Here is a 13,359-nt window from a genome sequence, read left to right on the forward strand (position 1 = left end):
CATAATTTTATTGGCTCCGCTTTCTTGATGCAGTTGTATACTTCGTACTATGAATAAGTTTTTGTCATTGCCATGTTTCTTAAAAGCACATAATAATTACCGTCCTCTTTTTTAGGTCTTTTTACGTGCGCATCATGTGACCGTGATTGAAGTTTCAGAAGGCCACCAGTGTATAGGACCATATTAATCATGCCGTATGGAATTAGCGTCGTCTAATGTTTTTGGATTTGGGAGTGCAAGTAGTGCTGAGATGTATCCCTCGTGCAACATTTCCTATAAAACAAGTAACATTCAGCTTCTGATGTCACGAGGGATTTTATCGTTAGCAGCCATGTCCCACTGCTCCTTGTGTAGAGCCTGCGCTTGACAATTTAAATGCCAGGAATGTGTGTTTCTCGTTATTGCTGTTCTATTGTCTGCATTTTGCAAGTAATAATTATGGGCTCTACAGGTTGTTGTCCAGCTGTCGGTTTATATCTAGTCATTCGCCCATATGCCTCGGGCGGTGGGCTTTTTCTGTGTAATTCAGAGGAAGCGATATTATGAGCCTGGGCATGGTAATTACAGTGTTCTTTAAATTCTAATGGACATTGCAGCAGCTTCTTTAGCCCTTTTGAGAAAGGTTTTAAAATTTGCTAGACTTTAGAAGCAGTATACAGCGTTATCAAAATAGAACATTTTAAGAACAACGTATCTAAATTTCAAACAGTCTTTATAGGTACTTCCACTTATGCAGACACATACCTGCTCTTGTGATCACTTTTAAAAACAGCATTTTATCAATTTTTATAAGGAATATGTACTAAAGCGTTGTTAAGAGGGCGCAACACGGTGTCAAGAAGTGAAGGTTATTTTGGTGGCTTACATGTGTCTTTGGTTTATTATCGAACATGGAAGTTTCAACGACTCAGAGAATTATTCAGTGGTCGTTAAGAGGCGAGTAACTGTCCAAATACAATGCCATACTTCATTCTGCTGGTTGATTTAGTTGTGGCTCGAGTCACGGTGACTGTCGGAATCAGTATTGCGGGAGGTGCTGGAACTTCCGCGTGAGCCAGAGTCACTTCCTGAGCCGGAGCTACTGGAGCGGCTACGTGTTCCGGAGGCACCGCGTGAGCCGGAACCACTTCGGCTTCCAGAAGTACCATGATCAGATGTGTCATCATCGTGCCTGGAACTGCTGCCACGGCGTGAGTCTTCTCCGTGGTGAGAGCCGCTGCCTTCGTGGGATCCACCACGGTGCGTAGAGTCACCATGTCCGACACCATGACCGTGATGACTTCCTCCAATTCCGCAGTTGACTTGGGAAAGGTCAGTAGAACATCCGCCACGCAGCTTCTCGCCCAGCTGTACACCAGTGTCTGTATCAACGCACCAGTGCTCGGTGCTTGTACATTGCACTGGTTGGTACTCGCCGGACGTGGTATCGCAGCGCGGCCCACCATCTCTCTGGCTAGAACCTGAGAAGGATCATCAGATTTTATTGTACGATTGTCACTATTGTTTCAACGTGTGTGAGAAATTTTTGAGGGGGCACAAGTAGAAGAAGGGATGCAAGAGGAATAAAGACAAAGATAATCTCATAAACAATTCTATTTTTGCCAGCCTGTTGCCCCTTTTTATATAGTTTACCAGGCGCAGGTTGAAAAATTCAGACCAGTACAGATTACATGACTACCACCTGTGTTAGCAGCTCCTGCCATTTGCGGGCAAGGCATACGAGCAGACGCGAGGATCCTAGCTGGCTAGCGTAGTGTTGCTTTCGCAACAACTTTTTTATAGTCCACGCATGCATCGATGGTGTTCAGAATTGAATCCATGAAATGCCTTGTTTTCAATGTACCAAGTACATAGTTAGGAACGGTAGACCAACTTTGTAAAACAACCAGGAACAACACTGAAATTCCAGCTAAGATTTTCACAGCTGCCGCCAATGCTTGTTATTATAATGAGCCAGCGAATTCGCGTCTTGAGATCAAAACTGGCTAGTTGATTGTGCATGCAACTGTTAGTACAGCAGCGCCTGAATACAAACTTAAGAATTTCGCTGAGCGGTAAATATATAATTTCACTGAGATGTGCCTGCAAATGAATAATTTCACTGAGATGTGCCTGCAAATGGTTTCCTCGTTTAAGAAAGCAAATAGGATTTCCCATCACTGCGACTTGCCTCTGTGGCTGCGCTCCCAGTCGTGGTGCTGGCGAATGCAGTTGCAAGACCTGAGCTGCCTGGAGGGGCCCTTGATCTGACCGAACTCACTATCGTAGCAAGCGCAGAAAGGCCTTCCCCGGACGGCCTCTCCGAAACACTGCATGGCCAGGTATTCGCCGTGCTCGTCACACTCGGGAACGAGAAGGCCTGTCAGGTTCCTCGTTGCACGCTGCTCATTGCGGCGGCGGCGCTGACAGTCGGTCTCACCAGTATGGGCTGTGTTCGGAAATAAAAGAAACGATTGAATCCGGCGCTTTTCTAAGATAATGTGTATCTGAAAGTTTGAGTGAATTATGTCAGCTGATGAGAAATAAAGCCAAGCGCCATCCCGTGTTATTTAACTTTTGTTGATATTACAACTTGTGGGGAGCAGCTCTTTTCTAAGAGAATGTGCATCTGAAAGCTTGAGTGAATTATGTCAGCTGATGAGAAATAAAGCCAAGAGCCATGCCGTGTTATTTAACTTTTGTTGATATTACAACTTGTGGGGAGCAGCTCTTTTCTAAGAGAATGTGCATCTGAAAGCTTGAGTGAATTATGTCAGCTGATGAGAAATAAAGCCAAGCGCCATCCCGTGTTATTTAACTTTTGTTGATATTACAACTTGTGGGGAGCAGCTCTTTTCTAAGAGAATGTGCATCTGAAAGCTTGAGTGAATTATGTCAGCTGATGAGAAATAAAGCCAAGCGCCATCCCGTGTTATTTAACTTTTGTTGATATTACAACTTGTGGGAGCAGCTCTCTAGTCCCGCAGGCAGTTCCTACAGTGAATGCATTGATCAATGACCTTAATCATTACCTTACGCAGATTAAAATATTGGGGTTACCGAATACGACACAATGATACTGGTTGCGTGCGTAGACAGCGAGCGACAAAATTTATCAATTCCTTAGCGTTTAATGTCCGTATTCGTATTTGTTTAGTTCGTACTCTTATTTTAATCTCTGACCATGCAGGGATATTGTTTGCAATGTTAGCCAACCAGGATTTGCATTATAACCAATTTTAGAGCTCACGTTTATGTTAGCAGCTGGTACTTTGGAGAAATTGTATGAAATAACAATCTTTATACTATATTGAAGGCACCAATTACGGGCCTTCCTAAGAGAAATACGAGCATCAGCGACAACATAGGCATAAAATATAAATGGAATTTACAGGATGACATCGCACAATAGATTATATATAGTACCCAGTTTGACCTATATTGAGATATGTGGAGGAAACGACCTCTTTCGAAGTTGGTCTGGAAGCTTAATGCCTCTTACAAGACCTAAGTGACAAGCAGATGAATGAAGGAGAAATGAGGGTGCTCGTTATAATACATGAAAGAAAAAAGCCAACAGTCAGCGAGGCCAAGGAAAGCATTGGGGATTGTACTTTGTCCTTTTTTTTAACGTTTACTTGGGTAATCACATAAATTAGTAATGTAATCTGTTTAGGAGAAAGATAATTAAACACAAAGTAGAAGGAAATACAACGTGCCTATGGTGGGAACCGAACCCACGATCTCCGAATATCGCGTCCGGTGCTCTTCCAGGTGAGCTACATCGGCCGCTGTCCTACCTGCTACTTGCTTGGGTATTTATGTTGTCTGTATACGAACCTTGAGAGTGTTCACCAGCGCCACCCTCAACTATAACGGTGGCCGTGGAACGTACTGTGTTACCGCCAGCGTCACGTAGCACGTGATCTAGAGTGAGGGCGAAAGCTGTGCTAGAATCCCCTCTTACGCTACCTAAAAACAAAAGACAAAGTACAATCCCCAGTGCTTTCCTTGGCCTCGCTGACTATTGCCTTTTTTCCTTCATGTATTATAAATAGCACCCTCATTTCCCCTTCATTCATCTGCTTGTAGTTTACGAGGGTCTCGGTTTTGGCAGTCTTGAAGCCATAGGTAGCGTAAGAGGGTTCTAGCACAGCTTTCGCCATCGCTCTTGATCACGTTCTACGTGACGCTGGCGGTAACAAAGGACGTTCTACGTCCACACCTATGGTTGAGGGTGGCGCTGGTGAACACTCTCAAAGTTCGTAAACAGACAACATTCATACCCAAGACAGTAGCAGGTGGGACAGCGGCCGATGTAGCTCAGTTGGAAGAGCACCGGACGCGCTATTCGGAGGCCGTGGGTTCGGTTCCCATCATCGGCACGTTGTTTTTCCTTCTACTTTGTGTTTATTATCTTTCTCCTAAACAGATTACATTACTAATTTATGTGATTACTGAAGTAACATTAAAAAAAAGACAAAGTACAATCCCCAATGCTTTCCTTGGCCTCGCTGACTGATGGCTTTTTTCCCTCAACACCTAAGTGAGGTGAGATATAGCTGGTACATTCGCTCTATTTAGAACGCACCCGAGAGAGGGAAGACTGCTCCCATGAACACGTATTTTCCCCAGATATCTGAAGATATCTATTCATTCACGTTTTCAGATCAGTCCTGCGGAAGTGGCGCATGATTGCAGACGCCGAGGACACATGAGCGATGCGGGTGTGACGAGAATGCTTGAGAACTCGCAAAATGCAATGTGCATTCATACTTTGGGGCGTCAGTGTACAGTAAATGCATGTGCTAAATGCAAATCAGAACCCCCTTCAGCATCCATTGTTCCCGATATCACTTTGCGTTAAAAATGCGATATCATACCCTGCCATACCATATTATTCATAACACACGAAGCATACCTTGTCATAATATACTAATACAATGCCATACGATACCGCTTCTACGTATAATGATGATTCACAAAAATATTTTTTCATATCCAGTGTTTTCAGCATTGTTTAATGGAGGACTTACTCTCACATATCCATTTGTTTCTGAAAAATTCACTATATAAGTTTTTGTTTTTGATAGTGCTGTCGAAATGATCTTTAATTATAAAACTGCCGAGGAAAAACTATTTTTCCTGAAACTGCCAAGGCATCGGCTTCTAAAAAAAAATATTTGGCGTAGACCTTTGTACAAATCAATTCCACCCAGCATTAGGATAACTGCACAGCTAGACATATGAACTCTTCATATTTCTTTCATACAGGTATATGCGTCTCGCACTAAACACTGCTGATTTTTCATCTAGTGAGGTATGTCAAATGGGGAGCTGAAGCTCAATATTTTCCGCCTAATTTAGATGTCTAATAATGCCCGGTTCATTACCGCTTTGGTCGTAAACAAACAATCTCTGAACAGAATTATTAAAGTTTCAATCTTAACGACTCGTTTTGTTCTTGATTTCTCGATAAAATGTTTAGAATATTGATACGCGCATTTGTGCCGGTTAGCTTTGATGGCCTTGGCATAGTGCACGATTATGCAAGCCGGATTTTTTTCTTTGGTTATGTTTCTCCGACACGTCTCAGATTTTACATTTTTCAGCTTTCAACATATACAGATAACGATTTACTCTTAATTATGTTTCCTCCTCTTGTTTGGGAATCTCCTTGCCTGCGAGGGATCATGCAGAGGGACATTTATTTGTAGGCTTTCTAGCGGCCAATTTTTGAATTAAATATTTCTTTTTCGCTGCCCGAAAAAACTCCTACAGAGATCTACTCCAATCATGTTCCCTCCACAAATTTACCTTGGATTGTATTTAGAACTTCCCAAAAATTACACTTTTACGGAGCCTGAAATGTGTTCAATTCAATTTAGTCGTTCGGTCGTGTCCGACTCTTCTTGACCCTATGGAACATGTCACGCCACGCTTTCCGGTCTCTAACTACCTTCCTAACATCACATAACTTCATCTGCAGTGCCTCGAGGATGCCATATAACCAACGCGTTCGCTGCCTACCCCTTCTCTGGCGACCCTCAACCTTTCCCAACATCAAATCTTTCTCCAGCGACTCCTCTCTTCTCATCAGATGACCAAAGTAGCTGAGCTTTAACTTTTAAATTTGACCCTCCAATGAGCAGTCAGAGTTTATGGTCGACAATATCGACTGATTTGATCTTCTGGCTGTCCAAGGAACTCTCAAGAGTCTTCGCCAGCACCACAATTCAACGCGTCAATTCTTCGGCGGTCAGCCTTTTTCACAGTCCAACTCTCGCATCCATACATCACAACTGGAAAGACCATAGCACGAGTTATACGGATCTTGGTTGGCAGACTAATGTCTCTGCTCTTTACTAGGCGGTCAAGGCTAACCATTGCTCTCTTTCCCAGAAGCAGGCGTCTCCTAATTTCATGGCTGCAGTCTCCTTCCGAGGTAATCTTGGAGCCCAAGAACAGAAAATCTGTCACAGCTTCCGCTTCTTGTCCATTGATGCTCCAGGACTTGATAGGGCAAGACGCCATGATCATTGTCTTTTTAATGTTCAGTTTAAGCCCAAACTTCTCACTCTCTTCTTGTACGCGGATCAGAAGTCTCTTGAGTTCCACTTCACTTTCTGCCATTAAAAAGGTATCATCCGCATATCTAAGGTTGTTGATACGTTTTCCAGCAATCTACACTCCAGTTGAAGACTCGTCCAGACCGGCCTTCCTCATGATGCACTCCGCATATAGGTTAAATAGGCAGGGCGACAGTATGCAGCCTTGCCTCACTCCTTTCTCGATCGGAAAAGAATCAGTAAGACCATGCCCAGTTCTGACTGTGGCCTCTTGCCATTCATACAGGTTGCTGAGGAGACAGATGAGGTGAATTGGAACTCCCATCTCTTGGAGAGCTTGCCACAGTCTGCTGTGATCTACGCAGTCAAACGCTTTCGCATAATCAATAAAGCAAGGGTAGATGGGTTTCTGGAACTCTCTTGCTTTTTCCATGATCCAGCGAAGGTTAGCAATTTGGTCTCTAGTTCCTCTGCCCTTGCGAAACCCAGCTTGCAAGTCCGGAAGCTCCCGATCCACATACTGCTGCAGCCTACCTTGGAGGATTTTCAACATCACCTTGCTAGCATGCGAAATAAGCGCAATCGTGCGGTAGTTGGAACAATCTTTGGCACTGCCTTTCTTTGGAATGGGGATATAAAGTAACCTCCTCCAATCCTGTGGCCACTGCAGGGTTGTCCAAATCTTCTGACATAATGTATGCAGAATGTTAACAGCGTCATGGTTGCGGTTTTGAAGCAACTCAGCTGGAATGACATCAATTCCGCTAGCTTTGTTCTTAGCAAGGCTGGATAAGGCCCATTCAACTTCACTCTTCAGGATGCCCGGCTCGAGATCAGTAATCACAACCGTCTTATGTTGGGTTTGCACATTCGGGTCCTTCTTGTACAGTTCTTCTGTGTATTCCTGCCACTTCTTCTTTATCTCTGAGGCTTCAGTGAGGTCATTGCCTTGTTTGTCCTTTATCACGCCCAGCTTAGCACAGAAGCTTCCTTTGATATCTTTGATTGTCTTGTACAGAGCTCCAGTGTTCCATAATTGCCTGTTGTCCTCAACTGCTTGGCACTGTATGTTCAGGAAGGCATTCTTATCTCTCCTTGCTATTTTCTGAAAATCCGCATTGAGAACCTTGTATCTTTCTCTTTCCCGCCTAACTTTTGCCATAATCCTTTCCTCAGCTATTTGCAAAGCCTCTTCAGATAACCAGTTTGCTTTCTTGCATTTCTTTTGCTTTGGAACTACCTTAGTAGCAACTTCTTGTATTATATCACGAACATCAGTCCACATCTCTTCGGGCTCTCTGTCTTCCAGATGTAATTCTTGAAATCGATTCCTCACTTCCACAGCATATTCTAATGGAATTTGATCCAGATCATACCTAAAAGTCCTTCTAGTTTTCTGCGTTTTCCTCAATCGAAGCTTAATTTTGGCAACAAGAAGCTGATGATCAGTGCCACAATCGGCCCCAGGCCTTGTTTTTACTGCTTGTATAGCGCTTCTCCATCTCTGCCGGCAAAGAATATAATCGATCTGATTCCTGTACAGACCGTCCGGTGAAGTCCATGTGTACAGGCGCCTCTTGGGCTGTTGAAAATGAGTATTCGCTATGGTCAGGTTGTTTTCTTGACAAAACTCTACTAGCCTCTGCCCAGCTTCATTTGGCTCGCCAAGACCGAACTTGCCTATAATTCCGGATATTTCTTCACTCCCGACCTTAGCATTCCAGTCTCCTATGAGAAAAACGACGTCTGATGATGGGGTGCGGTCTAAAAGGCATTGTAGGTCCGCATAAAATCTCTCAACGTCAGCTTCTTCAGCAGCAGTCGTCGGTGCATAGACTTGGATAACTGTTATGTTGAAAGGCTGACCTTGGATCCGAAGTGAAATCATTCGGTCGTTTTGGGGGTTGTACCCTAGCACTGCTTTGCCCATTCGTCTGTTTACTATGAGAGCGACCCCATTCCTTCTCTTGGATTCGGGCCCACAAAAAAAGACAGAATGGTCGCCGGAATTAAATTCTCCCATTCCGGTCCACTTGAGCTCGCTGATACCCAAGATATCAATGTTCAATCTGTCCATTTCTCGCTTGACGACATCCAGTTTACCTTGCGTCATAGATCTTACATTCCATGTTGCTATGTAATATATCTCCTTGCAACATCGGACTTTCCGGTCGCTTCCCGACACATCCACAACTGAGCGTCCTTTTGGCTTTAGCCCGGCCGCTTCACTCGTCCTGGAGCTACTAGGAATCGCCCTTTGTTCATCCCCAGTAACATGTGGGACGCCTTCCAACCTGGGGGGCTCATCTTCCGGCGCCATATCATTAGTGGTATTGTGACTGGCCATAGGGTTTTCTTGGCAGGAAATACTGGAGTGGGTTGCCATTACCTTCTCCAGTGAATCACATTTTGTCAGAACTCTCTGCCGTGACCTGTCTATCTTGGGTGGCCCTACACAGCAGAGCTCACGACTTCATCGAGTTTCGCAAGCCCTTCCGCCACGACAAGGCAGTGATCCATCAAGGCAGTTTTGGCTATATAAAGACCACTTTATAAGGTATATATTTCCAGCTTGCCTACAAACCCGTGGGTTCTGAAAACGTACCTCTGTTACCAGAATTAATCCCGTAATCTAAAGGCAAAACCGTCGGCTAGGTTTAGCCCTCTAGAATCCGCCTAGTGCTGTGTCGGAATTCATCGTTATCTGTCATATTCCATTTTATTCCGCCAATTTAAACCTTCACACTGATATTCACGCAAACAAATAATTGCGTTTCTAAGCTGGCTTTCTAAATGGCGTTTCTAAGCTGCAGTCTACTATAATAAAGGCCATTAAATGATTGGCTTTGATTTGACTGTTATATAGCTTACTGAAGGCTATGTGAGCAATACTTGAGTGCTTCATTGTAATATGGAGTATCATGGAGAAAAAATTAGCTTAGTGCCTGTCGTTAGCCTGTCACGCTGAGTGCGATGGTCGTGGGTTTGGTTCCTTCCCTTCCGAGTTTAAACAAAATATTTTTCAGCTAAATTAATTTATATTGGCTATAAGAATCTCCGTGAGTGATTCAGCATCAATTCAAATTTCTTCGATCATTTTGTCATTTTCCGTCACCCTCTCCAGCGTGTTGAACTACACCGATTTGTTTGAAAATGAGACATACCCGGAGTCTTTTCAGAAGGTCTATACGTGTAACACAAAGCTAACTGGCTTTAGGTTTACTTTATCCAAAAGACGTTTGCCAGGGCTATGGCGTACACCAGGTAAAAGGTTTGTCTTGGGAGTCGAACGTCCCAAAGCGACTCAGGCTATAAAAGCAGTGTAGGGAACGGTTTCAGAAATTTTAGACCACCTGGGTTCTTCAACGTGTAGTGACATCGTATAGCACACGGGCATCTAGATTTTCAGCTCCAAAAAAAAAGTGGCCAGTGCGGCCGGGATTTGATCGCGCATCCTTGGCTACAGTAGCCGAGCGCCCTAACCACCTAACCACTGTACACCAATGGTCCCCGTTATTTCGTAATGGGCGCCAAAACAAAAATGATAGATACAGCGAAAAATGTGTGCACGCGTAAGCTCAATCTGTTAAGACCAGTTCAATGCGAACTTAAAGCATGAAATGAGTAAGCATTGAGGTACGTCTCTTGTGGAGAGCTATACGAGGTAGCCTTTAACGCATTGTTTCATGCATTGTAGTGAGAGCCTAGCACGTTACTGAGTGTACACCTAAAGAAACTGATCGCCGCCATGCATTCTGCACTGCGCTATTGAAAAAACAGACGGGAAAATAATGCCACAGCGGGACCAATAAATTAGCAGAGGCGACAAAATATCTCATTCTTCATAAAAATCACTCACCGCAGTACACGTAGCCTATCAGTGCGAAAACCTGCAAATAAAAAAAAAAACTGTATTAGAGCAAAGTCCACAAGAAGAAACAGAACAGCGAGCACTTTTTGACAATAAAGTTAGTGCTAAATATCTTCAAAATACCGAAATGCTAATTTTGCCGCGAATTTCATCACAGTAGTGGCAAAAATATTTTTTACAACATGATGGTAAAGAGCAAGTAACACCCAATCCTTCTTCAATGATTTTAAATAATACACTGTTATATTTCTGTATCTAAAACGATGCAAACTTTTCACGTGTGTGCGTTTTTACATAGTTGGCCTGTTCACGCTCGCACACGCATCGGTGGTTTGGAAGCGGGCGATTGTTTGCATTAGAGCGCCTATGAAGGGGCCGCTACGTATTCCGCTTGTGCTTCCTTTGCCAGCTTTGCTAGTGTTAACGGGTCGTCACCACTAGCCTTCGGAGATGTCCCATGGCTCGCGAAACGCAAAGTGAGTCGTCGTACAGGGTAGCTTGCCTTCTGGACACGGGTGGAGATAAGAAGCTTTAAGGTGATGTTGTTCTTGTGTCATTACAAACGCGCTCTATTGTATTTTTCACTAAGGTCCCCTTAGCAAGGCTCGGTTAGTATTTGACCAATAGAAGGGTATTAGGGGCATCCTCATTATGGCGAGTATTTCTACATACGGTCCTTTGAATTTTTTCTGCGATTAACCCAGGTTATCTCAACACTCTAGCTCATAGCGCGGTCAACTAAAGAGGTTTTGCGCATCAGACTGGTAGGCATCTTCGGGAAATATTGACACCTCAAAGGGCAGAACGCCTAGTAGAAGGCGACGGCCCACCGAAATTCAGCAGATCAAAGCCTTCAACAGGGCGAACATACGATTTAGCACGCGCTTCAAAAATAAAGATAGATATATTGCCACTCAAATTGCGATGAGTTAAATAATTAGAAGGGTTGTAACCAGAAGGCTTAACGACGGACAAGCAGATCTGCTGTGAACTAGCCATCTATAAAAAGTATTATGGCGAACTTGAAACGTTTTTTACAATGAATATTTTACACCCCTCAAGGAAGCAATGACCATAATCAAGACACTTACCACGAGGACACATGGTGTGACTCGAGCCATCTTGTTAGGACTTTGATTATCTCTAGAACAAACAAAATTAATTTCTCTTTAACATAAAAAAAGTTTTTGTTTTAAGCATTTCTTTAAGTTTTCTGAGCTGTAATGACCGGATGCTGATTCGAATAATATTTGCATATTATAACCCGTTGACGAATGACTTAATACTGTTGATTTTTGAAAACGAATAGTTTTTGAAACGCAGTTTGCAAAACTTACGAGTATAATCCTATATAGGATTCTATAACTATCAGTGGCCTGAAATATTCTGGTTTCTAATTAAAACAAAGCATTATTTCCTGACACATATTTGCAGGCTCTTTCATTTATTGAAGTTCGCTGGCCTTTTATGCACAATATATCTTTGTTTTTGTTGCGCGGCTTGTAACAAAAAAAAGGAATACAATATTATCCAAACAATGAGCTTAGCTCTCGTATACACGCTGTTTTCCTCTTACGTATTGCTAAATTTGTGTAAGTTTCAAGAGTAACATTGTTGAAGCAATTACTGCCAGCCTTAATCACTGCTTTTTTGCCTTTTTCTAACTTGATTCGTTTTAGCTAAATCTGTGAAAAATGGCACACTAGCTGAAAAAATTTTCCTTGCCTGTACTAGGTGGTCTAAACAATTGACAATAGCATGTGCATCAGTCATTTCCTTCACGAGACGTAATGCAAGAAAACACGTATTTAAGATTTTGATATTTGGAGGGCACACACTGTAAACAATGTTGACGTTTAAACAATTTGCAGCTTACGTTCACAGCCGGTTAATCCACGCGCTTGGCCGTTCGCTGTGTCTCCAAGGATTGCTAGTACTGTACCCTGCACCAGTCTGCCGCTTATGAAGGACCGCCGGAGAACGATCCGTGTCGTCACACGGCACGTGTTGCCCATCCTCCTCCCATTCGTTCCGATCTGTTGGAGAGGGCGCGACACCGGTTCGGGAGCGGAAGGAGGCAATCACCGGGCAAGAGTCGGTTATCGTTTCCAGACAAGGTCGAAAGGCGGCTAGCTTTCTCCAGGGTGGTTTCTGCCACAGCTGTTTTGTTTCTGTTGGAAGGAATGGGGCCCCAAGGGACACCCCATTTTTAGTTGTTTACTGCAAGGGGACACGGATATATGGTGGTATTCGTGGTGCGAAAGTCAGCGCTTTTTTTTTTTTATTTGAAGATGGCGACAACGTCTTCCATTTTAAATAGAATTATAAACTCCAAAACATAGAATCTATGAATTCCACCGCACTTATTCTAACCGCCGTAATTTTTTCTTATGGCGTTCACTGAACTGCTCAAATCGAGAGGCTCCGTGTTTGTGCACATTTTTATTCTAAGTAAGACTGACCCTTAGCATTATTGGTGTCTCTTTCTGGTAGTTAGGGGGTATCATAGAAGCCAGTACCAAATTAAAAAAAAAATACTTTTGGCAATTAAGGATGACTTTCGCAACCCCATGATATCAGTGTTATCGGACATTAAACAATGTCAAATATGTTAGCTAAGGGGTCAGTTTACTGGTTTGTTGCAAATGGCCTGGTAGGTATTGCAGTTATGTGCACGGTTACCATTCGAGTATTGTACTCGGCGCATAACAATGAGCATTTATATTTTTATAGTTTGTACAGTCGTCTTCCCTCGGTGCTGTTGTTCAATATATTTTTGCTATTTCATGGCAAATAATAGCCGTTTTGTTTAACACTGCAAACCAAGATCAGGAACCGTCAAATAATGGCAGAGCCGTCTATTATCTTCTTTTTGTTCTGCTGAGGTTGAGCAGCGATGACTACCATAGCACAGACTAGACAGAAAATGAGTGTAACAAC

At 43.3% G+C, this 13,359-nt stretch overlaps 1 protein-coding gene and 1 non-coding gene across 2 annotated transcripts; one reads left to right on the forward strand and one right to left on the reverse strand.

Annotated features, from left to right (window-relative positions):
- Window positions 1-848: 848 nt before the first annotated feature.
- LOC146177010 (uncharacterized) lies at window positions 849-12,419 on the reverse strand. Its single transcript, XM_084583051.1, has 5 exons — window positions 12,296-12,419; window positions 11,511-11,562; window positions 10,408-10,438; window positions 2,171-2,428; window positions 849-1,460 (listed from the first exon to the last, which is right to left on the reverse strand). Exons 2-5 carry the CDS (start codon window positions 11,538-11,540, stop codon window positions 985-987), a joined length of 795 nt encoding a protein of 264 aa, XP_084439177.1. The 5' UTR covers window positions 11,541-11,562; window positions 12,296-12,419; the 3' UTR covers window positions 849-984.
- TRNAA-CGC (transfer RNA alanine (anticodon CGC)) lies at window positions 4,292-4,364 on the forward strand. Its single transcript has one exon. It is a non-coding gene; the product is annotated as a tRNA-Ala (tRNA).
- Window positions 12,420-13,359: the final 940 nt, after the last annotated feature.

The sequence above is a fragment of the Amblyomma maculatum genome, chromosome 10 (assembly GCF_055883805.1).
Source record: "Amblyomma maculatum isolate TAMU_Amacu chromosome 10, ASM5588380v1, whole genome shotgun sequence".
Lineage (NCBI taxonomy): Eukaryota > Metazoa > Arthropoda > Arachnida > Ixodida > Ixodidae > Amblyomma > Amblyomma maculatum.